Source organism: Neoarius graeffei, chromosome 7, assembly GCF_027579695.1.
Source record: "Neoarius graeffei isolate fNeoGra1 chromosome 7, fNeoGra1.pri, whole genome shotgun sequence".
In the NCBI taxonomy this organism is placed as follows: Eukaryota; Metazoa; Chordata; class Actinopteri; order Siluriformes; family Ariidae; genus Neoarius; species Neoarius graeffei.
This window is the reverse complement of record NC_083575.1, coordinates 56,797,992-56,825,146: the sequence shown is the minus strand read 5'-3', so window position 1 is coordinate 56,825,146 and position 27,155 is coordinate 56,797,992. Positions and strand designations below refer to the sequence as shown.

The 27,155-nt window shown below is 43.0% G+C and overlaps 1 protein-coding gene across 2 annotated transcripts; it reads left to right on the top strand.

Annotated features, from left to right (window-relative positions):
* Positions 1 to 4,920: 4,920 nt before the first annotated feature.
* On the top strand, positions 4,921 to 25,856 carry LOC132889489 (elongation factor 1-alpha 1). 2 transcript variants are annotated; one of them, XM_060926044.1, is made up of 8 exons: positions 4,921 to 4,974; positions 15,499 to 15,684; positions 15,807 to 15,986; positions 23,564 to 23,860; positions 23,985 to 24,135; positions 24,241 to 24,497; positions 24,660 to 24,894; positions 25,082 to 25,856. In XM_060926044.1, the coding sequence occupies exons 2-8, from the start codon at positions 15,541 to 15,543 to the stop codon at positions 25,204 to 25,206; spliced, it is 1,389 nt and encodes a 462-aa protein (XP_060782027.1). In that variant the 5' UTR covers positions 4,921 to 4,974; positions 15,499 to 15,540; the 3' UTR covers positions 25,207 to 25,856. The 2 variants fall into 2 exon arrangements, with proteins under 2 accessions (XP_060782027.1, XP_060782028.1); XM_060926045.1 differs by having other exon boundaries at positions 4,932 to 4,974; positions 15,503 to 15,684.
* The last annotated feature ends 1,299 nt before the right edge of the window (positions 25,857 to 27,155 follow it).

Below are 27,155 nucleotides of genomic sequence, written 5' to 3'. Positions count from 1 at the left end.
CGGCATCCATCATTACTTTAAAATATGAAGTGTCTTTTAATTAATAAAAGTTAAAAAAAATTTACACATACACAAACCCCGTTTCCAGAAAAAATTGATATTTTCCAGAATGAAATAAAAACAAAAATCTGTGATTTGTTAATTCACATGAAACTTTATTTAACTGACAAAAGTACAAAGAAAAAAATATATATATATATTTTTAGAGTTTTACTGACCAACTTAACTGTATTTTGTAAATATAAAGTTATAATTTGATGCCTCCAACACTCTCAAAAAAGCAAAGGAGGCAAAATAAGACTGAAATGTTTATAGCATATTCAAGTAACACCATTTTGGAAGATTCCACAATAAGCAGGTTAATTGATAACATGCTTGGGTATAAAAGGAGCATGCACCAAAGGCTGAGTCTTTGCAAGCAAGTATGGGTCATGGCTCACCCCTTTGCGCCAAAATTTGTGAGAGAATTTTTAGTCAGTCATTTATAAAAAAAAAAAACATTTCTCAATGCAAGATTACAGTGATTTTAGGTCTTTCAAAATCTACAGTACATAATAGTGTGAAAAGATTCAGGGAATTCGGAGACCTCTCAGTGCATAAAGCGTAAGGTCAGAAACCACTGTTGAATGTGTGTGACCTTCAAGCCCTCAGGCAGCATTGTTTCTCAGGCAATCATTAAAAAGTTAATGCGGGTGTCAGCATTAACTTTTTCAGCAGTTTGTGCTACAATACCTCTTCTGTGGGATTGGACCATATGGGCTAGTCTTCGTGCCCCAAGAGAATGAATGAGCCTGTGACAACCCATGACCCTGTCGCCGGTTCACCGGATGTCCTTCCTTGGACCACTTTTGGTAGGTACTAACCACTGCATACCGGGAACACCCCACAAGATGTACCATTTTGGAGATGCTCAGACCCAGTCATCTAGCCATCACAATTTGGCCCTTGTCAAAGTCACTCAGCTCCTTACACTAGTCCGTTTTTCCTGCTTCCAACACATCAACTTTAAGAACTGACTGTTTGCTTGCTGTCTAATATATCCCACCCCTTGATAGGTGTCATTGTAACAACATAATGTAATTCACTTTTCCTGTCAGTGTTTTTAATTTTATGGCTGATTGGTGTACACACGCGCGCATGCACACGCTGTCTGGTACCAACAACCATGCCACAGTCAAAGTTTCATATGAACATTAACTGAAGCTCTTGACATGATTTTATGCACTATGCTGTGCTAATTAGCTGGCTGGATAATGGAATAAATAATGTTTCTAATAAAGTTGCTGGTGAGTGTATACAGATTTTTTCAATGGTTTAAAATTGTAGGTTAGTTAGATCAGTGTTTCTCAACCTTTTTTCAGTCATGGCACCCTTCAGAAGTATGCAAATTCTCAAGGCACCCCCATATAAAATATATGCAGTCACGCTGACCCCGGCAGTGACGTTGTGACATGGGAAAGGGGGCCGTGAGACAAATTTTGATGATGCATGAGGCGGCGATGATCTGCATTAGTGTAACTATCGTTTTTTGGAATTTTAATTAATTTTATTTATTTAAATGTTAGAATATATAATTTTTTGACAGCACCCCTAAGGAAGCCAGACAGCACCCCAGGGTGCTGCGGCACCCCAGTTGAGAAAGGCTGAGTTAGATGAAGGGGATCTGCATCTGTGTTCCAGTTCATCCTAAAGGTGTTCAGTAGTGTTGAAGTCAGGGCTCTGTGCAGGCTACTTGAATTCTTCCACTCCGATCGTGGGAAACTACAGTGGTGCTTGAAAGTTTGTGAACCCTTTAGAATTTTCTATATTTCTGCATAAATATGACCTAAAACATCAGATTTTCACACAAGTCCTAAAAGTAGATAAAGAGAACCCAGTTAAAAAAATGAGACAAAAATATGATACTTGGTCATTTATTTATTGAGGAAAATGATCCAGGGCGGCACGGTGGTGTAGTGGTTATCACTGTCGCCTCACATCAAGAAGGTCCTGGGTTCGAGCCCAGCGGCTGATGAGGGCCTTTCTGTGTCCGTGTGGGTTTCCTCCGGGTGCTCCAGTTTCCCCCCCAGTCCAAAGGCATGCAGGTTAGGCTAATTGGTGGCTCTAAATTGACCGTAAGTGTGAATGGTTGTCCGTGTCTGTGTGTTAGCCCTGCAATGACCTGGTGACTTGTCCAGGGTGTACCCCACCTCTCGCCCATAGTCAACTGGGATAGGCTCCAGCTTGGCTGTGACCCTGTAGGACAGGATAAGCGGCTACAGATAATGGATGGATGGAAAATGATCCAGTATTACATATGTGAGTGGCAAAAGTATGTGAACCTCTAGGATTAGAGGGTGAAATTAGAGTCAGGTGTTTTCAATCAATGGGATGACAATCAGGTGTGAGTGGGCACCCTGTTTTATTTAAAGAACAGGGATCTATCAAAGTCTGATCTTCACAACACGTTTGTGGAAGTGTATCATGGCACGAACAAAGGAGATTTCTGAGGACCTCAGAAAAAGCGTTGTTGATGCTCATCAGGCTGGAAAAGGTTACAAAACCATCTCTAAAGAGTTTGGACTCCACCAGTCCACAGTCAGACAAATTGTGTACAAATAGAGGAAATTCAAGACCCTCCCCAGGAGTGGTTGACCAACAAAGATCACTCCAAGAAAAAGATGTCTAATAGTCGGCGAGGTCACAAAGTACCCCAGGGTAACTTCTAAGCAACTGAAGGCCTCTCTCACATTGGCTAATGTTAATGTTCATGAGTCCACCATCAGGAGAACACTGAACAACAATGGTGTGCATGGCAGGGTTGCAAGGAGAAAGCCACTGCTCTCTAAAAAGAACATTGCTGCTCGTCTGGAGTTTGCTAAAGATCACGTGGACAAGCCAGAAGGCTATTGGAAAAATGTTTTGTGGACGGATGAGACCAAAATAGAACTTTTTGGTTTAAATGAGAAGTGTTATGTTTGGAGAAAGGAAAACACTGCATTCCAGCATAAGAACTTTATCCCATCTGTGAAACATGGTGGTGTTAGTATCATGGTTTGGGCCCGTTTTGCTGCATCTGGGCCAGGACGGCTTGCCATCATTGATGGAACAATGAATTCTGAATTATGCCAGCGCATTCTAAAGGAAAATGTCAGGACATCTGTCCATGAACTGAATCTCAAGAGAAGGTGGGTCATGCAGCAAGACAACGACCCTAAGCACACAAGTCGTTCTACCAAAGAATGGTTAAAGAAGAATAAAGTTAATGTTTTGGAATGGCCAAGTCAAAGTCCTGACCTTAATCCAATCGAAATGTTGTGGAAGGACCTGAAGGGAACAGTTCATGTGAGGAAACCCACCAACATCCCAGAGTTGAAGCTGTTCTGTACGGAGGAATGGGCTAAAATTCCTCCAAGCTGGTGTGCAGGACTGATCAACAGTTACCGGAAACGTTTAGTTGCAGTTATTGCTGCACAAGGGGGTCACACCAGATACTGAAAGCAAAGGTTCACATACTTTTGCCACTCACAGATATGTAATATTGGATCATTTTCCTCAATAAATAAATGAGCAAGTATAATATTTTTGTCTCATTTGTTTAACTGGGTTCTCTTTACTTTTAGGACTTGTGTGAAAATCTGATGTAGTTTTAGGTCATATTTATGCAGAAATATAGAAAATTCTAAAGGGTTCACAAACTTTCAAGCACCACTGTATGTTGTTGTATACCTTGCTTTGTGCACAGGGGCATTGTCATGCTGGAACAGGTTTGAGCCCTTTTGTTCCAATGAAGGGAAAGTGTACTGTGACATCATACCAAGACATCCTTTACAATTGTGTCCTTTCAGCTTTATGCCAGCAGATTTGGGAGGAACTGCATATGAGTGTGATGGTCAGGTGTCCACAAACTTTTGGCCATATAGTGTACACAACAGGCACCTTCATAGGTTAAAAAACAAAAAAACATGCTAAAGTTAGGAAATATGAGCCTTTAATAGTACCATCCCAGCATTTAATGTAGTAAAAGTACCTTCATTTTAGTGTATAGTTTGTAGTTCCTTTATGTTTACATATACAATTTTGAAATTAGGTATATGTATAATTACTGTGGAAGCCCGTTTCCTTCACCATAATAATGAGATTTCTCATAATTATGACTTCTCATATTAATAATGACTTAATATCTCATAATTGTGATTTTCAACCTCATAATAATGAAATATGAGAATGTTTCTTATAATTATGACTTGGTATTTCATAATTATGATTTAAGGATGCATAATAATGACCGATACCTGATACTCCCTGATACCTGATACTCCCTATTAATACCTGATATTCCTTATTAGTCAGACAGAACTGAAGAAGCCTTTCGGATGAGGTAAAACGTCTTCAAGAATCTTCAAGCAAGTCCAGTTGCTCTCTTTTACCACCCACAATGATGACCGACAATCTCATAATAATGAATGTTCTCATTATTATGAAATAGTAAGTCATTATTATGAAATAATGTTCTCATTATTATGAAATAGTAAGTCATTATTATGATATAAGTCAATTCTGACATAGTATAAAAAGTCCTTATTATTATGACATACAGTGTGACATATATAATACGGTCTTCCGTATAAATTACAGCTGTTAGAGTGCACAGGAGAAATTCAAGAACTGGTTTCAAGTTGGCTTTCAGTGAAGGTGTTTGTGCTAAATGGCGTTGTAGTGTGCAATAAACCAGCACATGCCATAATGCTGAGCCAATTAACACACATGCGGTAACACTCTATTAATTCATATCGATTTATTGAGTCATAATTTCTGCTGTATATCCAATCAAACACACGTTAACTCGCCCTAAACCCGTTAAAGGCAGGTGACTCGTGTGTCCTGTAGCGCGGAAGTGCGCAGTCGCGCTGTGGCGCAATACAAAGCAGCTCCGATACAAAACGCTTCAGTGTGTCAGTGTGTGAGTCTCATCGCCGTGTCGCTGCAGCACAGGTACTGTATCTCCTCCATTACACCACAACCGTGTCCATTACATAGGTTTACACTAGAGACAAACTCAGCCGTGTATCATTACGTAATTCAAATGACGATGTTGCGTACATATTTAGCGCCGTGAGTGATGCTGGGGATTAGATGTCGAGTTCGAGCCCACAGTGTGGGATGAGGGAATATGGCGGCGGCGGCTGCAGTGAGGAGCTTGTGCTGTTAAATCTCCCAGACATGCCACTGACCTCTGTGTGTGTTGTCGAACATTCCAGATCTATAATCATTTATAGTTATTTGTAATGTGAATTTGACGTTTAAAGTGCATCCTGTTATAATAAACTCTCAAGGTTATTAGGTAACCATGTTAAACCAGTGTTAGGTAATGTGAACAAGATTAACCCTTTTGATAAAGTTTAGGATTGTATTTAGGTTTTCAGCATAAAATATTTATTCTGTACGCTACCTAAATATAATATTCTGCATCAAACTCCATCACTTAACCAGTTCCTAATGATTAATGTAGCATAATGGAATGGGAAATATTTCAGTTTACTAAGTCTTAATAGACAGGATGGAAGCTGGAATAAATTGTGACATTACATTTTGGTGTGTGTGTGTGTATATATATATAAAATATATCTCAAATGGCTGCCTGGAGTACTGCTTACAAAATGGAGGTCTGCTTGATTGGTGGTATGGGATGTACCGAAGAATGCAGGCTCATGCAGTTGCATCAGCCTGGTGTTCTTGAGCTGAGCTGTACAACAACCAAAAAAATTTGCAAATTACCAAAGCAGAAGAGGGGGTGTGAGAGCATAGTGAGCAGACACTGGAGGTGGAAAGGCCTTTGTGCTCTTCGCTGCATGTCGGTTTGGTGTCAGGTATCATGCTTGTGCTAAAGAAATGCGCTAACGTGATATTTTAGAGGAAAAAGAAGGACAGGGGCAGGGCAAAGGAAAACAAAAGAGAAACGTAAGGTTTTTTAATTTGCCATCTACTGTTTGACCTCAGTCCAGAAATCAGTTTCATAAAGTTGCTGAAATGGATTGCAGAAAAAGCAGCTGGTGTATGTTCTGCTTCTGCCCTTGTCCATGGTGCTGTACACTGTACCGTAGGTGAAAGTGTTGAGGGTGCTTTGAGCTCAGCTAGAACTAAAAACACAAGTACAGCTTTGCTCACTGTCAGACATATAACAACCATTTTATCGTATGCATTCTCGAACTCAAATGTAATTGCTGAGGTTGGAACATTTCATTTTAACGTCTAATTATATACTAGTTTTGCGCTTCAAGATGGCACCGCAGATGGCTGCCTTGGTGTGTTGCTGCACATTGTTTTGTCTTATTTTATTTGTAAACTCCGTTCACTGCTGCGATACTCAAATTGCTTTCACCAGAGAAGAGCTCTTGAACATCAGGGGAACAACTCCAGCGGACTTATTACCAACTTTTCTGGTGTCATCCGTGGAATTATTGGACATTCTGGTCAAAGGTGCTCTCACCTTTGCACACTCAGTGAGACGCCGGAGGAGAGGGAAATGCACTAGTACGCTTGTGCACCTTCATCGGCGCAAACTTCGCACTCTGCTACCTGTGATATTTCTCTCCAGTGTGTGCTCATTGTGCAACAAACTGGATGAACTCCAGCTGCTGATGGCAAGAAACAGGGACGTTTCTACATCTTCCATTTTATGCGTCACAGAGACATGGCTATGTATACTTATACTGGACTCTGTGCTGCAGCTGGCCAGCTTCCAACTTTTCAGAGTGGACAATAACACAGATCTCTCCAGCAAAACAAAGGGCGGCGGAATCTGTTTTTATGTAAAAAGTGGCTGGTGCAGTGATGTGTCGTGATCCTGCAACACTGTTCTCCTGACCTGGAATAATTTTTCATTAATTGTAAACCCTTCTACTCCCCCCATGAGTTTGTTTCATTCATTCTGGTCGATGTTTACATTCCACCGCAGGCCACTATGCAAAACACACAACGCATGCTGGCCAACCAAATACTGGGTGTGGAGCAAACTAACCTGGACTCCCTAGTTATTGTCCTCAGTGACTTTAACAAAGGTAACCTCAGCCACGAACTACCCAAATACAAACAGTTTATTAAATGCCAGACCAGAGAAGAGAATATTTTGGATGCCTATCACACCGTCACCTGCACTGCACTGGGCATGTCATGGTCCACCTGATTCCTGCATACAGGCAGTAATTAAAGCTGAGGAAACCTGTAGTAAGGACATCAAAGATGTGGAGCAATGAGGCTGCGGAGAACCTTCAGACGTGCTTAGACTGTACAAACTGGGATGTGTGCAGGACTACTACCAATATTCTGGATGAGTACACAGAGGCTGTGACATCCTACATCAACTTCTGTGAGGACTGCTGCATTCCATCACAAACCAGGGTGGGTTACAATAATGACAAACCCTGGTTCACAGATAAGCTCAGACAGCTAAGGTTGCAAAAGGAAGAAGCATTCAGAAGTGGGGACAGGAACAGGTTTAAAGAGTCTAGGAACAGGTTTAGCAAGGCAGTGAGAGAAGCCAAATGACTCTACTCTAAGAAACTCCAACACCAGTTTTCAGCCAACAACTCTACATCTGTCTGGAAAGGGCTCAGACAGATCACTAACTACAAACCTTCAGCTTCCCACTCTGTTAACAACTTGTGCCTGGCCAACCAACTGAATGAGTTCTACTGTCATTTTGAAAGACAATGGGACTGTCCTGGTATCATCCCCCATGACTCCACATTCCACCTCCTGCCATCTCTACTGCTGCTGGGGCATCTCTACAAGCTCTCACCCTGGAGGCCCTTCCACCCACCACCACAGCCTCAACTCTCCATTCTGGAGAGGGAAGTCAACAAGCTCTTCAAGAAGTTGAACCCCCACAAAGCAGCAGGTCCCGACTCTGTCTCACCATTTAACCTGAAGCACTGTGCTGATCAACTGTCTCCAGTGTTCACAGATATCTTCATCACCTCACTGGAGACATGCCATGTGCCAGCCTGCTTCGGGGCCTTCACCATTATCCCCATCCCCCAAAAAACAAGGATCACAGGATTAAATGACTACAGACCCATTGCCCTGACTTCTGTGGTTATGAAACCCTTGTGCTTTACCACCTTAAAGCTATCACTGACCCACTCCTGGACCCCATGCAGTTTGCCTACAGACCCAACAGATCTGCAGACGATGCTGTCAGCATGGCTCTTCATTTTATCCTCCAGCACCTGGACTGCCCAGTAACCTATGCTAGGATCTTGTTTGTGGATTTCAGTTCCGCCGTCGACACTATCATCCCAGCTCTTCTACAGGACAAGCTCTCCCAGCTGAGCGTGCCTGACTCCACCTGCAGGTGGATCACTGAGTTCCTGTATGACAGGAAGCAGCACGTGAAGCTGGGGAAACATGTCTCTGACTCCCAAACCTTCAGCACTGGATCCCCCCAAGGCTGCATCCTTTCTCCTCTACTCTTCTCCCTGTACACCAACAGCTGCACCTCCACTCATCAGTTTGTCAAGCTCCTAAAGTTCACAGATGACACCACCCTCATTGGGCTTATCTCTGATGAGGATGAGTCTGCTTACAGGTGGGAGACTGACCATCTGGTGTCCTGGTGCAAGCAGAACACCTTAGAGCTTAATGCTCTAAAGACAGTGGAGATGGTTGTAGACTTAAGGAGGAGCTCTGCTACACCCTCCCCCATCACCCTGTTTAACTCCCCAGTAACCTCTGTGAAGTATTTCCACTCCCTGGTCACTATGATCACTCAGGCCCTCAAGTGGGAGACGAATACCTGTTCTCTCACCAAGAAAGCACAGCAGAGGATGTACTTCCTGCGGCAGTTGAAGAAGTTTGATCTGCCAAAGACAATGATGGTGCACTTTTACACCGCCACCATCAAGTCCATCCTCACCTCCTCCACCACCGTCTGGTACGCTGCTGCCACTGCCAGGGACAAAAGCAGACTGCAGCACATCATTCGCTCTACTGAGAGGATAATTGGCTGTGACCTTCCATCTCTTCAGGAACTGTACGAGTCCAGGAGCCTGTGGAGAACAGAGGATTGTGGCCGACCCCTCTCACCCCGAACACAAACTGTTTGAATCACTCCCCTCTGGTAAGCGGTTGCGGTCCATTAGAACCAAAACCTCATGCCATAAGGCCAGCTTTTCCCCACTGCAGCTGGCCTCTTCAATAAGGTCAGAGACCCCCACTGACTCTAACCTCACACTTTGAATCTGTGACATTAATTTACCTCATCTCTGAACTGCGATTTTGCACATTTCATGGTCATGTCATACATCTTCATTCTGTGAACTTTTACTGCACATTCTAGCACATACTGTACAGCTAGGCTATTTATTTAACCCATTGCACATATTCTATTCTTCTCACACTTTCATGTCATGACTCTTCTTCATCTTCATCCTGTGACCTATTTTTGCACATTCCAAGACACATATACATATTTATAATGTATTATTATACAATAATATACAATATTATAGATATTGTATATTATTGATAGGCTTTATTATAGATAGATAAATTATAGATACAGTATTTAGGTTATAGATATTGTATAATAGATATTTTAGACATTGTGTATAGTATAAGTATTGTATATTGTATATAATAATTATACTAGTTATTGTAGATTGCATATTTATTATATTGTGTAATGTGTATATTGCACAGTGCATATACATATATAAATTTTTCTTATATATACATATCTTACATATACATATATTCACTCACACACACCACACACACACACACCCTGGATTGCTAGAGACACATCAACTACCGGAATCAAATTCCTTGTGTGCGTCAACATAGTATGCAGCTGTCGATCCTGGGGGATCATGGATATGAGCAGAACTAGTGTCTTGGGGTGGGACTTTCTGCGAGACCTTTTGTTGTCTGCTTGGCACCTCAGTGTGGTCTCATGGTCAGAGAGGCCCTTGCACACCACCTCTTGCCAGGTACTTCTGTCTGAGGCAAGCAGCTGCCACGTACTGGTGTTGATGGCAGCAGCCTTGAGGTCACGTTTGCAAATGTCCTTCTAGCGCAGCTGGGGCTGTCCTGTTGGCCTTTTTTCAGATGTCAGCTCACTGAACAGGAGGTCTTTGGGGATCCGGCCATCTTCCATGCGAGAGACATGACCCAACCAGCGCAGGCGTTTAAGAAGGGTGAATGTGGACGCGGTGTATGTCCTCTCCAGTACTGCATTGTTTGTGACCCTGTCTTTCCAGGTGATGCCCAGGCTACATCTCAAACAGCACATATGGAAGTAGTTCAGCCTCTGTTCTTGCTTTGAATGCAGGGTCCATGTCTTGCTGCCATAGAGGAGGGTACTCAGGACACAAGCTGAGTAAACCTGGATTTTTATGTGTTCTGTGAGTCAGCCGTTTGACCAGACTCTCTTTGTCAGTCGATAAAAGGTTGTAGCTGCTTTTACAATATGTCTGTTGATCTCATTCTCAAGCAACAGGTTGTCCGAGATTGTTGACCCCAAGTACACAAAATTATGGACAACTTCCAGTTCGTAGTCAACAGTGCTAATGGAGGGTGGCTGTTCAATGTCTTGACCCATCACCTGTGTCTTTTTCAGGCTGATTGTGAGGCCAAATTCTCTGCAGGCATCAGCGAAGCGGGACATCTGAGATTGTAGTGCCTTCTGGGAGTGAGTGGCAATAGCTGCATCATCAGCAAACAGAAAGTCTCTGAGACATCTGGTCTGCACTTTGGTCTTTGCTCTGAGCCTGGAAAGGTTGAAGAGGTTTCCATCAGATCTTGTGCAGAGATGGATGCCTTCTGTGGCTGTTCCAAAAACGTGCTTGAGCAGGACTGTAAAGAAAATGACAAACAGCATCACCACAAGCACACAACCCTGCTTCACTCTGCTGTGGATGTCAAATGGCTCAGATGTGGAGCTGTCGTAGATGATGGTCCCCTCCATGTCCTCATGGAAGGACTTGACAATGCTGAGCAGGGTTGGAGGGCAGCCAATCTTGGCCAGGATGATGAACAGGCCTTTTCTGCTCGCAAGGTCAAATGCCTTGGTCAGGTCGATGAAGGCCAGATACAGAGGTTTCTTCTGTTCTCTGGACTTTTCTTGTAGTTGCTTGATGGAGAAGACCATGTTGATGGTGGACTGCTCAGCTCTGAACCCACACTGAGATTTGGGGTAGACTCTGTTGGCAAGGACTTGCAGCCTCTACAAAATAACTCTAGCAAAGAGCTTTCCCACAATGCTGAGAAGCAAAATCCCATGATAGTTGTTACAATTGCTCCCGTCTCCCTTGTTCTTGTATAGAGTGACAATATTTGGATCCCTCATGTTTTGAGGCACCATGCCTTCTTGCAAGCAGTGGTAGAGGGAGATCATGTAGTTCTTTGGTGAGGGTGCCCTTGGCACACTTGAGGACCTCTGGAGTAATGCCATCTTTTCCTGGTGCTTTGCCAGACGCAAGTGCTTCCAGTGCTTCACAGAGTTCCTCAAAGGTGGGTTCAGCATCCAGTTCCTCCATAACAGGCAATGAATCAACACAGTTGAGGGCTGCCTCTGTAACAACAGCCTCTCTGGCATACAATTCTGAGTAGTGTTCGACTCAGTGTTCCATCTGTTGAGTCCGGTCCTTGATGACTCAAGTGAGTGGGGCTGTTTTATTCTGCACTGGGCCAATGGCCTGCTTGATCCCGTCATACATCCCTCTGATGTTGCCAGTGTCTGCTCCTGTCTGGATCTGGGAGCAAAGATGGAGCCAATATTCATTGGCACACCTCCTGGCAGCCTGGTGAATTTTACTCTAAGCTGTCCGGAGTGATTGCAAGTTCTTCTCACTGGGGGTAGACTTGTATGCTGCCAGTGCACATCTCCTCAATCAGAGGTAGCAATTGCACAGAGTGTGCTTCGAATCAGTCAGCAGACTTGGTAGTCGTCTTCCCGAATGTTGACATCGCAGTGTTGTAAATGGTATCCCATAGGTGCTCCCATCTCTTGCTGATGTCTGCATCAGGGGGATCAGGTAATGCTTCCTCAAGGGCGTGAATAAATTCTTCCACTTTTGCGGGGTCGCGAGTCTTGGTGGTGTCAGTGCATGGCCTACCCTCCTTCTTGGAGCCATGAAGTCTCTGCAGCTGTAGCTTCACCTTGCTGCACACAAGAGAGTGATCGGTATCACAGTCAGTGCTCTGGTAGGTGCGGGTCAGCTTGACGTTTCGTAGGCTGACACATCTTGTGAGGATGAGGTCAAGCTAGTGCCAGTGTCTGGATCTTGGGTGCTTCCATGATACCTTGTGCTGGGGCTTGGTGTTGAAAAAGGTACTGACAAGGCTAACTAAACCCACTGACGTTTGAATTTGAATCTTAAGCAATCTTTCTGTTCCTGCCATTGGTGGGATGACTGACCCAACAAGGCTGTTTCTGATGGCAAAGCCTACGCCATGTTCTTGAGTCTCATCTGGTGCTTTTCCCTGCCAGAAGGTGAAGTCCTTCTTTCGGAAGCTCCCAGATGAAGATAGTCTTGTTTCCTGCAGGGCATCGATATCTATCCACAGTCTGTGCAGTTTGTTATTGATCACTGCAGTCTTACGAGCATCACTGACTTCTTGCAGGTTGTCTGCGAGTCCAGGAGTCATGGGTCTCACATTTCAGATGCCCAGCCTGAGGGCTGGATGCTTTTTCTTCTCTTTTGTTCTGCCTGGTGTAAGGTTGTCGATCCACCTGTCGGGTTTTTCCCTAAGCCCCACACACTCAGTGGAGCAAGTGGACCATGGCAAGGCAACACCTAACTGACTGGGAATTGCCCAGCTTGAAGTGGGCAGTAGCTGCCCAATGGGATCCTAGAATCCCTCCCGCTGTTGAGAGCAACCCCTGGTGCTTCACTCTATGCCAATCGAGTGCATAGGCTTATCACCGGTAAACTGCTGCTCCCTGTGTTGTGTCAGTGCTGCAAAGCGATGCTGGAGTGTCCTCTCCAGGGCAATGAAATATGGAGACCAAATGTTGCCAGGCAAAACACTTATGGTAGCACTTATGATGAATATGAAGGAAGATCTCACGAAAAAAATAGGTACCCTATGGGTACATGTGGCTACTGCTAATAAATAAAGTTGTTTTCTGATACCATGTCCATACAGTAAATATAGCATATATGTATTTACTTTATGAGGCAGTAGCCACAAAAATGAAGCCTAATCCAAAAATGAACAATTTAAAAATCACAGAAGTAAAATATACCAAGTGTCTGTACATTACAGTATATTATTCTACGCTTACACCTCTTACTGTTTTTGAAACTGAAACCTCCAAACCGAGGCTGACGTACACATGCTGTTGCCATGACCGAAACTCTTATTTCCCGGAAATGGCCCGGTGCTAGAGCTCAGTGGAATGCATTTTCCCTCTGTAATAAGTATAAACATGTCTGAAAGCGATTTCTTTAGTCTAGTCCATTTATTTCAAGGGCGGCACGGTGGTGTAGTGGTTAGCGCTGTTGCCTCACAGCAAGAAGGTCCTGGGTTCGAGCCCCGGGGCCGGCGAGGGCCTTTCTGTGTGGAGTTTGCATGTTCTCCCCGTGTCCGCGTGGGTTTCCTCCGGGTGCTCCGGTTTCCCCCACAGTCCAAAGACATGCAGGTTAGGTTAACTGGTGACTCTAAATTGACCGTAGGTGTGAATGTGAGTGTGAATGGTTGTCTGTGTCTATGTGTCAGCCCTGTGATGACCTGGCGACTTGTCCAGGGTGTACCCCGCCTTTCGCCCATAGTCAGCTGGGATAGGCTCCAGCTTGCCTGCGACCCTGTAGAAGGATAAAGCGGCTAGAGATAATGAGATGAGATGAGATTTATTTCAAATGGTGAACCGAATTGTATACGCTCACCGGCCATTTTAATCAGAATACGTGTATGCGCATATGCAGTGCGCAATCGTTACACTTACACTCTTACAGCACGATGACATAGTGGCTAGCGCTTGTATATGAGGCAGTAGACACAACAAAAATTATTTTGACCTTTTTGGTGACCTTGACTGGATGACCCTCAAAATGTTGGAGGTTCTATTTGAGACCAATGCCCATCTGTCCTGAAAGTTTCATGAAGATTGATCCAGCCGTTTTCCCATAATATTGTTTACAAAAAAAAACAAAGAAACCTGACCAAAAAAAAAAAATACCTCACCCCCTGGTGGACTCCATCCCAGGACAAGGTAACAAGCTTTTGCCCATGCAGCAGGTCCCCCCCTCTCCACTCCACCAATGTGATCCAGGGGAGGGACAGTCACTGATGCATCGTGGCACCAGTGTCATCGCAGGAGTTGCCAGGACGAGGTTGTGAACAACTTCAAATTGCCTTAGGGACTCCAACTCCGGATTTTTTCCTCGGAGTTTACTCCCGAAGCTTTCCCATGAGTGGGCATGGTTGCAAGGCAGCAGAGGTTTGAGATCAGAGTTTTCCTTCTCCTACAGGGATGCAAACAGCACGCCTTTTGGCGGATACCGCCTTTTCCACGGCTGAATCACGCAGATCCGATTTTTTTTGGGGGGGGGCGTTGGAGTGTCTGATTATAATTTCAAAGTAAATTCTGTATTAAAATTACTAAATAAGCAAATCTGTTACAGTCCATGAAACATAGGAAGTATAAGGATGAGAAAAAAATCGGATCTGCGCGATTCAGCCGTGGAAAAGGCGGCATCCGCCAAAAGGCACGCTGTTTGCATCCCTGTCCTAGATGGGCTACCAGTGGACGTTGACGAGCCCCATCTACCTGAAGCAACCGGTTTTAAGGTGCCAATGACCCACCTTCACCCCTTCTCCTGCCAGTAAAAGCAGGTTCCACTGGGCTGAGAAGCTAAGCAACAGGCCAGGAGTTGGACTTCAGTTGTCAGAGGCTATTTGAGACGCCCAACAGCATTTTATAGATAAAAGAGCTTGTCCCTACTGCCACCCCCAGCTGTGACAACCTTGGAACCCCTGTCAACATACTTGGCCAATGAACATGATTCTGATACTGTACAACTTCGACTTCAAAACAACCCGTGCACATACCCCTTTAATATGTCCACTTTTCAAATTTGTACAAGGTTCTTCTTATTTTTTATTCTTATAACTACTTAGAAATATAACTACTTTTATCTTTTTTTTTATTCTTCTATCTTAACTGTTCAATCACCAATCACCAAAGCAAATTCCTTGTATGTGAGAATGCACTTGGCAATTAATTTGATTTTGATTTTTTTTGTTCCACTATATGAAGAAGGCCTCATTGCACCCTTGTCATGTTCAGTATAATCAGCCATGGGAAAGGAGAAGCTCCACATCAGCATTGTGGTCATTGGCCATTATTTTAGATTCATATTCTTTTATTCGATTTATGTAACTACTTTTGTCTCTTTTTTAAATTATTCTATCTTAACTGTTCACGCACCAATCATCAAAGCAAATTCCTTGTATGTGAGAATGCACTTGGCAATTAACTTGATTCTGATTCTTTCTGTTCCATTCTATGAGGAAGGTCACATAGCACCCTTGTCACATTCAGTATAATCAGCCATGGGAAAGGAGAAGCTCCACATCAACATTGTGGTCATTGGCCATGTTGACTCTGGCAAGTCCACTACAACTGGCCACCTCATCTACAAGTGTGGTGGCATCGACAAGAGAACCATCGAGAAGTTTGAGAAGGAAGCTGCCGAGGTAGGGCTGTTACAGGAGTCTTTGACCTTGACTTTAAGAACCTTGAAACAAAACCATTTCAAATGCAGAGGTGGCACTATTTCCCCTGACATGTTCTTACATTATGGTGTAAACTGTTTTAGATGGGTAAGGGATCCTTTAAGTATGCCTGGGTGTTGGATAAGCTGAAGGCGGAGCGGGAGCGTGGTATCACCATTGACATATCCCTGTGGAAATTTGAGACCAGCAAGTACTATGTCACAATCATCGATGCTCCTGGGCATAGAGACTTCATCAAAAACATGATTACTGGCACCTCCCAGGTCAGTCTTTCAGAGCAGTACATTATTAATTATTGCGTTCTGGTTTGCTTGCTTTGTACCACAGCAAACATAATTCACAACAGGGTGGTGTAGCTCAACATAAAGTGAAGGGCCTTTAGATTACTTTCCTGTAATAGCATTTTCCCAAGTGTTTTATTCCTTTTATACCACAAGGTTTTTACCTGATTGCAATCATTTATTTATTAATGAATGAGACTTCATGCCTTTTCACCTGTTTATAGTTATATTTAATATTATGGAATATCTGCAAGACAAATTAGTTTCTGTTATCACTTACATTATAATGGTATAAACTATAATGTAGATGTAAACATCATTCCCTCACAGGCTCTCTATTTTTTTCTCTTTCCTGTAAATAAAGCTACATCCACTACCTAATAATAATTTATAAAAATGCAACAGAAAACACAGCATAAACTCCTCTGTTTGAGCACGCCAATGTTACTTAAACTTAATGACCATTACAAAGTGCTGACACTCGAGACTCATTCATTAAATGTTAATGCTAGTTAAACATTACTTACAGAAAGCTACCATGATTACTAAAACCCATGACATGTGACGTGACATTACTCATGGTCAGTGACCTCCCCGTTCTGTCACGGACCGGAATAATTGTCATGGACATATTATTGCTCACGGTCAGTGACCTCCCCATCCCATCATGGACCAGAATAATTGTCACTGACATATTATCATTCACGGACATTGAACTCTTGTGCCGTCCCATCCCGGGGGATCTTACCTTATCTGTCCTGTCCCGGGGGGGGTCTTACCTTAGCTGTCCTGTCACATGTCATGGTATAGTTTGGATAACATACTATAGTTTTCATTGTCACAGTATACCTGTAGTTTGGATAACATACTCTAGTTAGTTAAGAGTAATTAAAAGAAAGAAATTACAAACAAATTAGTGTGTATGTGTTAATATTTATTTCTTCTTTGGTCTTCCACGTTTGCTCTGACATTTGATCCCCCAGTCCTTCACATGATGGATGATACCACCGTTTACATTTAGTACAAGTGAAATACAATTCACTGTCCTCTGGCATATTGCAGGAACAGTATAACTGCTCCACTGTTGAGCCATATTGCTTTTGGGATCCTATTAATATCTGGGGGTTGTCAAAGAATGGAAATTTAACTAACTTTTTTTCTTTGAAACATTTTATTGGATGTTTCCTCATAACTGCTTTTTCATACATTAAAAAGCTGGTATAATGATGAAATGATGTGAATTAACAGTCCTCGGCGTTGGTTTCAGTCTCTCGTTGAAATCCGTGGAGCTTGTCCTGGATCCTTTGCTGATATTCCCTGCTGTCTCTACGCCGGGATCGATTTACCTTTTCCCAGTTGAAATGGGGCCGTGACATTTCCCTCGATCTGCCTCGGGTCTCGGTGGAATCGGGAACCCCTTCGCTCGTAGATCATCTCCGGCTTGATCCGCGTTATCATATGCAACTGTCCCAGAGTCCAGGAAAACACGCATTTTTGTCATCGGTGTGCGGAATTTGATTCCCTTCTCTTTCAGCACTTTCTTAATCGGCAGATATTCTCTCCTTTTTTCCATAACAGCTGTTGTGTAGTCATGGTCAAAAAACACCTTGTTCCCGTCCACCATGATGGTTTTTTTCCACGCCGCGTTGATGATCTTCTCTTTGGTTGAGTATTTCAGGAATCTAACAATCATTGATCTCGGGGGAACATTGTCAGCTGGTTTGGGTCCGAGTGCTCTGTGTGCACGCTCAATGCCAAGTTCGTTTGGGCCAGTGCCCTCACCCAGCTCAGTTTGAATGAGGTTCTCCATGAAGTAAATCATTGAGGTGCCCTCAGCTCCTTCTTTTATGCCGTAGATCCGTATGTTATTGTGACGGGAATGCCCTTCGAGTTCGGTCAGTTTTGATTTTAATTCAAGTTGAGTTCTCTGCATCTGGGTTAAAGTTTTATCCACTTCCATATTGAATGTCTCAACCTCTCTTACCCGTTGCTCGGCTTCCCCCAGTCTCTGCGACACCACTTCGATTTTGTTCATGGTCTCCTCCATCTTCAGATTAATATCCGATCTCATTTCGCCAAGTTGTTTTTTAATGTTCTCTTGGATGTTGCACTGGAAGTCCGAGAACTGTTTAGAGATGTTAGTCTCCAGCTCGGATGTAGCATTAGCCATAGCTTCATTTATGGCCTTACGGATGGAAGCTAATGAGACCGTCTCACCTAGAATAGCCTCATCACCACAACCTGCGCCTTCCATGTCAGTTTCCTTTTTTTTTGCTTCTTAACGGCATACTGAGGCCACGTTCATCTCCCCCAACATTAGTTTACAAAATTGAACTCTTACGAGAAAGATCTCCTGTATTCCTTGGGGGTTTGCGGCAGTTCGGTCAGGAGCAAAGTTTTCACGCAGCCACTGCCACCCTCGTCCAAAGTCCGGAAGCCACTTCCTCACTATCCATATTGAGAGAAATTTTCACAGCAAGTATATGGACACACCCAGTTTTAGTGGGAAAAGAACAACATTCAGGAGAAACTCTGACAGTCTTGGCACTACCTGCCATGACAGTGAACAGACCCAACTTGGCACTAAAAGAAATCATATCATTTGCAATGATTTCTTTTGCTTGTGTATATTTAACATTTAAGTGTACTGCTGCTGGAATTGGCTCTGATGTGATGAAAGTCTTACCTTTTATAGATTCAAGGATATTTTCCGGTGATGCTGTTTGGAAGTTTGGCATATTGTCTATATCATGTGTTAAATCTTTGAAAGACTCTTTCAAAACAAAATTGCCTATACCCAATTTTCCCCTGCTTATCTCATTTTGATAGTACCTCTGTAACATTTGAATGCTCAATATAAGTGCATCTAGAGGTACTTCACGCTAACCATGAAGGGACTTCAGATGTGTGTTAAAGCCCTCGCTTTGATTAGTTTTAATGGGTGAGTCAGTATCTACAAGTTTACTTACAACCCAGAGACCATATTCTTCCACTCTTGGAAGCAAATGGGTTCTACAGGGTACCCGCGGAGTCTTAAAAGTATTAAAAAAGTATTGAATTTAATTTTCCAGAATTAAGGCCTTAAAAGTATTAAATTTCATCTTGAAAGTCTTAATTTTTTCAACGGAGGTCTTAATTTTCCAAAGAAAGTCTAACATCGTTGCGTAACCTAGATTAAATTCTCTGTGATGAAAATGAAGCAAAATCTAAAATGTTTTGCGCTGCCCTGGCGTTCACACGCAAACAGCGGGAAATTCACGTCGCGCCGTAAAGGGTTCACACGAAACGAGAGCAGCAGGCGCATAGAGCAGAGAGGGTGAGGGGGAGAGAGCATGGGGAAGTGCAGATTCAACCCGAAGTGGCCGCTCGACCCTAAATACGCCTGGGTTAAGGGGGTTCCAAATAATGACCGTGAGGCATTATGCACTTTGTGTAAAAAAAACCTTTCAACTAGGGACAATGGGGCTTACAGCTCTGGATTCTCACATGAAAAGTGGTAAACATTTCGTTTGCAGGGCGGCACGGTGGTGTAGTGGTTAGCGCTGTCGCCTCACAGCAAGAAGGTCCTGGGTTCAAGCCCCGGGGCCGGCGAGGGCCTTTCTGTGTGGAGTTTGCATGTTCTCTCCGTGTGGGTTTCCTCCGGGTGCTCCGGTTTCCCCCACAGTCCAAAGACATGCAGGTTAGGTTAACTGGTGACTCTAAATTGACCGTAGGTGTGAATGTGAGTGTGAATGGTTGTCTGTGTCTATGTGTCAGCCCTGTGATGACCTGGCGACTTGTCCAGGGTGTACCCCGCCTTTCGCCCGTAGTCAGCTGGGATAGGCTCCAGCTTGCCTGCGACCCTGTAGAAGGATAAAGCGGCTAGAGATAATGAGATGAGATGAGATTTCGTTTGCATCCACAATTCAGAAGCAGGCGCTTGTGTAGTGACCACTTTGTTGGAGGTAAGACGAATAAAATTAGCCAGAAAAGGCATTACATTGCTGTTAACATTCTGTGGTGGCGAGTGTGTAACCAAATAGGCTAAAATAACCCATTGTAACCTCTTTGTTCTTCTGTAGTAGCTATTAGCTAACGACATTAGCTAGCATTGTGTTCCTTTGCTGTTGGTAGACTGTAGGACAGATCAGAGGCAGTGTCCTACAAACAGCGCTTAATTTGAGGGGGAGCAAGCCGGAGCGCGCTCCGGAACCTCGGGCGTTGGCTCCGGCAGCTATTTACACTGGATCCGGTGATCCGACACCTCTTTTGACTATGTAACAAAAAAACAAACAAACAAATAATTAAATTAAAAAATGCAAGTTTATTTAGTGTTAATGTCTGATTTTGATATCTGTCTTGTTGGTGATTTCTCTCACGAAACGACATCCACAAAATATCTGCAGATGAACTTAATTTGCAGTGTTATTACAAAACATGCCCAGAAGCGCAGCGCCGCGCCCCTCCCCCCCTCTGCTTTTCCCCGCACCGGAGCCGCTCATCCTCTGCGCTCCGGGACCTGCCACTTTACAAATTAAGCACTGCCTACAAATAAGTGTTCAAAACAATAGGAGCATGTATTTGTCTCTTAAATCCAGGCCGTTCCCTGTAATCTGTAACAACGGTTGGAGAAAGTAATGGCAAATAGTGACTGCACAAACCATAGAAGGTAAACTGTACACAGCGCCAGGGCAGTGTGATGGTATGTCTACTTTTAGATTGTGTTAGCTTATCAATGAACACACTCGTCACTCGACGAGTTTCACGTCTTTACGACGGATACTTAAATGTGTGTTAGGTATTATTGTTGCAGTCTAAGCAGTCATTGTAGCAGCTAGATGAGCGAGAACCGAAAGGGTCTGTGCCATAAACCGTTATTTCTGTACGGCGTTGCTAATGTGTCGTTACTGTTATTTTTCCCTCTGCTCGCCCTGTAAATGCCCTATGTCGCTGGATAGCGAATGTGTTTTCTGCATCTCGCTCCTTTTTCTTGTATGTTCTCCGTTTGTCGCCTTCCTCGCATTCAAACCAATTCGAGCCGAAGTCCACTACATGTCCAAAATGGTGGTCACGTTTACGAAGGTCACGTGACTGAAAAGGGTCTATAGCACAGTACTGTGTGCCAACAACACCCAGTAACGTTAGCAGCACAGCCGAAAATGAGACCTCAACTTCTGCATTGGGGATGCTTCCATTTGTTGCTGGGTGAGTGAGAGAGAGAGAAAGAGATAGTGTTTGAGTGGAATGAATTCTGAATGATTAGGATGTAGGCCATACTGTGATGTCTATGTAGGCTATGGTTTCCCCACCCTGTTTGTTCTCTGAGAGGATTGGCTTACTCTCGTCACCTTTGGGCAAGTTAAAGATGTTCGGTTGATGCTCTTACCTTCCATCTTCTTTTTGTCTTTTGAATGCTTCTCTGGCGTGTGTGTGTGTATGAGGGGTGATTGTCTGGACTTACATGGGAGTGCTCTCCTCTGCATGGTGTCCAGGGGGTGTGAGTAGAATGAATTCTGATTGATTATTTTAATAAATGTAATTTTGTTATTTCAAACACTCGTAAATAGTAATTATTTGAGGTTTAATCTGGTGCTCAATATGATTTATTCTTCCCTAATGAGTGCAACAAAGGTATTAAATTTCACTTGAAATGGCATTAAAAAAGTCTTAAAAAGTCTTAAATTTTGGTTTAACAATCCTGGGGGTACCCTGTTCTAAAATACTCGACAAAAGGTATACTCCACTTTGCATTTTTAACTTGCAGCATAGCTTTAAATACTTCAAAAGATTCACTTGCTAATAGTTCAACATCTGCCCAATATACAGTCCGGTCATCCTTGGCTCCCCCATGTTTGTCTGCCCACCTTTTTATATCATTCATGAGGTGCCTATGACAACCAATAAACACAAACTTTGTTACTGAGTTAATGGCATTGTTAATTGCGTTTTCTTCATCGGTGTAGATATACCATCATGTTTTACACCTGAAAATATTGCTTTGAAGAATATTTTGTGATGTTCACGGAATTTTCTCCCATGAATCAAAACCCCGGCTAATTGAACCGGGTTGTTCTCAAAAGCAATATGGTGAAATAGCATTGGAGAGACATAGAATGCCCCAAGGGAAAAGGTTGTATCATAACTCAGTAATTGCTCTTTTGAATTTAATGCAAGCACAGAGGATAGCTCATTTGTCATTTCAGGTATACCTACAACCACAAATAACTCTGGATAAGTGGCAGTGTATCTAATAAGTCCAGGACTTGAGTATGCAAGCTCATGTACATTTGAAATTGAGTCTCTGGACAGTCCGTTTTGTTCATTCACTTTTGCTTTAACATTTTGCACTTGCTTGATGTTTCTTGGACGCTCATTGAACACATCATGTGGCCTTGCAACTGATTTTGCAACTTCTTCTTTGTATATTTTATGTGGTAATTCAGATCCATCAACTTTCTTTTCAAGGGCAGCTATAACTGATGGCTTAGCACGAAAATACAGCCTGGATTGTTTTGTGGAATTTCCATGGGCTGATGGTTGGGATAAATTTTCATCAATATATAATGTATTAAAATTCTATTACCTTTGGGATACAAGGTAAACACAGATTTGGTAAAATATTTTCATATCCCAGATTGCGTTTTCTCTCCTGTGTCTTTCTCTCGTCTCGCTCGTGTCTCTCTCTCCTGTGTCTTTCTCTCGTGTCTCTCATGTATGTGTCTCTCTCTCCCATGTGTGTCTCTCTGGCTCGTGTCTCTCGTGTGTCTCTTTGGATTACAAATACACTTTGCATATATGTGGTTTAGTCCTGGGCAACTTTGAAGTGCCATTATTCTCCCATCTGTGGCTATCAGCACGCCAGTCATCTTTGAAGGGACCCTCTGGCTTAAGCAGGTATACATCACCACCTCAAATAAAAAAATTAACTTAAATTTAACTTAAAATAATATAAAAGAAATAATATAAAAGAGATAATTGAATAACAAAAGTACCTTTAGGCCTGAATGGCAACTTGGGAGAGCAAAGGTAGGTGTGCAAAATAAGGCAGGTGTCCCGTCCCGTCCCGTCCCGTCCCATATGTCCCGGTTCCATCCCATCCCATATTGCGGGGAGGTCACTGCCCGAGCGATAATATGTCACATCCCGTGCTGTGTCACAGGTTTTAGCAGCGACCGAAACTTACACCATGTCAACAATTATGCATTTTTCTTTGTTAAATAGCAATACATTTTCTCAATTCATTTATCTTATTTTTAAATCATTTGGAGCATCCACTGTACAAGTCCCTATCAATCTATAGCTATTACTATAGAAATAATAGCCTATTAGAACTACCTAGGTTTTAATATACTGGAAACCTATCCTTTAAGTTACACCTGGCACTACCACCAAAGCTGCTGTAATAGAAAGCACACAATGTTTTATGTACACACGGGTTCAGGTTTGAGAATCCATCCAATGCTCTGGGTTAAAAAAAAAAAAGACCATTAGTGTGAATTTGGGTGACTTTAAAAGGTGCAGCTCAAAAATATGTTCCTGGATTTGTAGAGTGCTTCATGTTTTCTGTTTGTGTATTCCAGGCAGACTGTGCTGTCCTGATAGTGGCAGCTGGCGTTGGCGAGTTTGAAGCTGGTATCTCAAAGAACGGTCAAACCAGAGAGCATGCACTCCTGGCGTATACGCTGGGTGTAAAACAGCTCATCGTGGGTGTTAATAAGATGGACTCCACTGAGCCCAACTACAGCCAGAAACGCTATGAGGAAATTGTAAAGGAAGTCAGCACTTACATTAAGAAAATTGGCTACAACCCTGAAACCGTGGCATTTGTCCCCATTTCTGGGTGGAATGGTGATAACATGTTGGAGGCCAGCCCCAATGTATGTGTGACATCATAGCTAACAAGAAAATTGGCCTGTTATTTTGACAATTCCTCTGATTATGCATTGATATTTATGGTAATTATGAGACTAATATTACTAGGTCTGTCTGTCATTTCTGTAGATGACTTGGTTTAAGGGCTGGAAGATCACCCGTAAGGATGGCAGTGCATCAGGAACTACTCTTCTGGAGGCTCTGGATGCCATCCAGCCCCCAACTCGTCCCACTGATAAACCACTCCGTCTGCCTCTGCAGGACGTCTACAAGATTGGAGGTGAGGCTTTGTGCAAGACACCAGGCAAAAATATGTATAGTTATAATTACTACACATCATCTTTCAGTTAAAACAATCCTGGAGCTATATTTAACATTTCATTAGGCATTGGAACTGTACCCGTGGGTCGTGTGGAGACTGGTATTCTGAAGCCAGGGATGGTGGTAACCTTTGCACCTGTTAATGTTACTACTGAGGTGAAGTCTGTGGAGATGCACCATGAGGCTCTGTCTGAGGCCCTGCCAGGGGACAATGTGGGCTTCAATGTCAAAAACGTCTCGGTGAAGGATATCCGCCGTGGGAATGTCGCTGGGGACAGCAAGAATGATCCACCCCAGGAGGCAGCTGGCTTCACTGCTCAAGTACGTTCAATTTCTGCTTCTGCTAATCTCCTTTGAAGCTGTATAAAAGTTACAACAATGTGAACATATTTGCAGTTTTAATACAGTTTCTGAGGATGGTGTAGCGTTTAGCATTATTGAGTTGCAGATGGTCACAATAACTGATGTAATTCTTTGCATCAGGTGATCATCCTGAACCACCCTGGGCAAATCAGTGCTGGTTATGCTCCAGTGCTCGACTGCCACACTGCACATATCGCCTGCAAGTTTGCTGAGCTCAAGGAGAAGATTGACCGCCGCTCTGGAAAGAAACTTGAGGATAATCCTAAGAACCTCAAGTCTGGGGATGCCGCCATTGTGGACATGATCCCTGGGAAACCTATGTGTGTGGAGAGCTTCTCGGAGTATCCGCCTCTTGGTTAGTGCCTGGCCATTTGCACTGTTGTGGCAAGATAATAGTGTTTGAAACACTTCTGGAGCTTGTCATTCAAATCTTGTGTACAAGATTGGGATTTGTTGTGGGGTTTTGATGCTGGTGAACTCATAAGAATTCTGATCAGTTTAATTAGAGAAAATTCTCAGACTGTGTTGTGTTTACTTTACAGGGCGCTTTGCTGTGCGTGACATGCGTCAGACTGTGGCAGTTGGAGTGATCAAGGGAGTTGAGAAGAAGGCTCCAACTGGTGGAAAGGTCACCAAGTCTGCTCAGAAGGCCCAGAAAGCCAAATGAATTTTGTTTTTAACTGCCAACTCCAGTGTCACATACAACAGAACAGAGGTCACCCAACTATATTCGATTGGCTGCTTAAACTCCATAGTCATAGATTGGTTAATCGTTCCAATGCATCGTAAAAGTATCAGAAGGAAAAAAAATATATATATATATATATATACACACACACACACACACACACACACACACACACCCCAAGACTGGTTGTTTGACTTAAATCTATACCACAAGAGTTATTTGTAATGTTAGTTTTATTACTGTTTGGAGTGTGATCTATTTATTTGGGTTATGACCGTTCACACTATTATGCGAAATTACTATTCTTGAGAGGAAATGTTATCAATACCTGTCCTACTCTGGAGTGCAGTTTTAATCTGGTTCTTATACTGTTGTCTTGCTTTTAGTGTTTGTTTGCAGATTAGTGTGTTTTGGGGGTTTGCTGCTCTTAGTAACTTAGATTATATTACTTCTTTGTCTTTTTGACTATTTAAGCTTTAAAGAAATGGGAAAATAATCAACCTTTCCAAATCAGACCATGGTGCACACTTTTCCAGGCACTTAAAGCACTTGGTTTTGCACAGTCACTTATTATTAACTGTAATTGGTTTTAGCTTCTGCACCTTACTGTTCAGACTATTCAGATCAAAAAGGCCATATTAAAGGTTCTGCAATCACATATTTTTGAGTCTCTTTTCTTTGAAATTTTAATTTCTGAATTGTTTCATTTAAATAAGCAGTAATAATTATATAGATATGAAAGGTGACCATAGACCCTGATATGGAATTAATTTTGTGCCATCTCATCTCATTATCTCAAGCCACTTTATCCTTCTACAGGGTTGCAGGCAAGCTGGAGCCTATCCCAGCTGACTACGGGCGAAAGGCGGGGTACACCTTGGACAAGTCGCCAGGTCATCACAGGGCTGACACATAGACACAGACAACCATTCACATTCACACCTACGGTCAATTTAGAGTCGCCAGTTAACCTAACCTGCATGTCTTTGGACTGTGGGGGAAACCAGAGCACCCGGAGGAAACCCACGCGGACACGGGGAGAACATGCAAACTCCACACAGAAAGGCCCTCACCGGCCCCGGGGCTCAAACCCAGGACCTTCTTGCTGTGAGGCGACAGCGCTAACCACTACACCACCGTGCCGCCCCTAATTTTGTGCCAGAAGTTTTCAAATAAAATAATTAACACGTTAAAAAAAAAAAAACCTGCAAATGCCAGTAACAAGAATCAGATCAGCATTCATTTTTCAAAAAGACGACTTCTTATTCACACTCTCATTTTCCTTTAAATTTTTTCTGCAGATTTGCATATTTTTGTTTCTTTATGCTTCTGCAATCTTTTGCTTCTGAGTTTTGACATTTTTACATTTTATGTTCACATAATCTTTGTTGGTCAACCGATTTTGGAGTGGGAGAGGCTCTGACAGTTAGCCACGCCCATCGTGTTAATAACAGTGGCACATCCTCTGACGGCGGAATGAGCTGAATGTTCAGCAGGAGGGAAAACTACTGTCATTGCATTAAAAAAAAAATGAGTAGCTACTAAACTGTTTGTATTTGCATATATTTCTTGATTATACAAGTGTCTTTATTCCATCCTGTCGAGTCGCATTTTAAACCGATAATGTGAGCTCGGCGAGGCTGAAGTTGATTGCATTCAGGTTTTGTGTTCCACCTTCAAAGCTCTAAGTGTTATTACGAGCTCAGGCCTGCAGATGTGGCCATGGAGCACACTAATACCATATACCATTTTCTACACCATTGTCTCCTCTGACTCAAAATGTCCCAAAACTGTGGCAATTTCATTTGAAAATAAGCGTAATGCATTGTAGAAATACTCAGCACTAAGAACATTTAACTGTAGGATTTCTTTTTAAATAATAGGCCTGTAAACATGGCATTTGAAGCAATGGAATGCCTAATTCCTAC

Coding starts and splice junctions, on each gene's coding strand:
- LOC132889489 (XM_060926044.1), top strand. CDS start 15,541: ATGGGAAAGGAGAAGCTCCACATCAACATTGTGGTCATTGGCCATGTT. Junction 15,987..23,563: donor TGATTACTGGCACCTCCCAG/GTCAGTCTTTCA, acceptor TGTGTATTCCAG/GCAGACTGTGCTGTCCTGAT. Junction 24,498..24,659: donor CAGCTGGCTTCACTGCTCAA/GTACGTTCAATT, acceptor TCTTTGCATCAG/GTGATCATCCTGAACCACCC.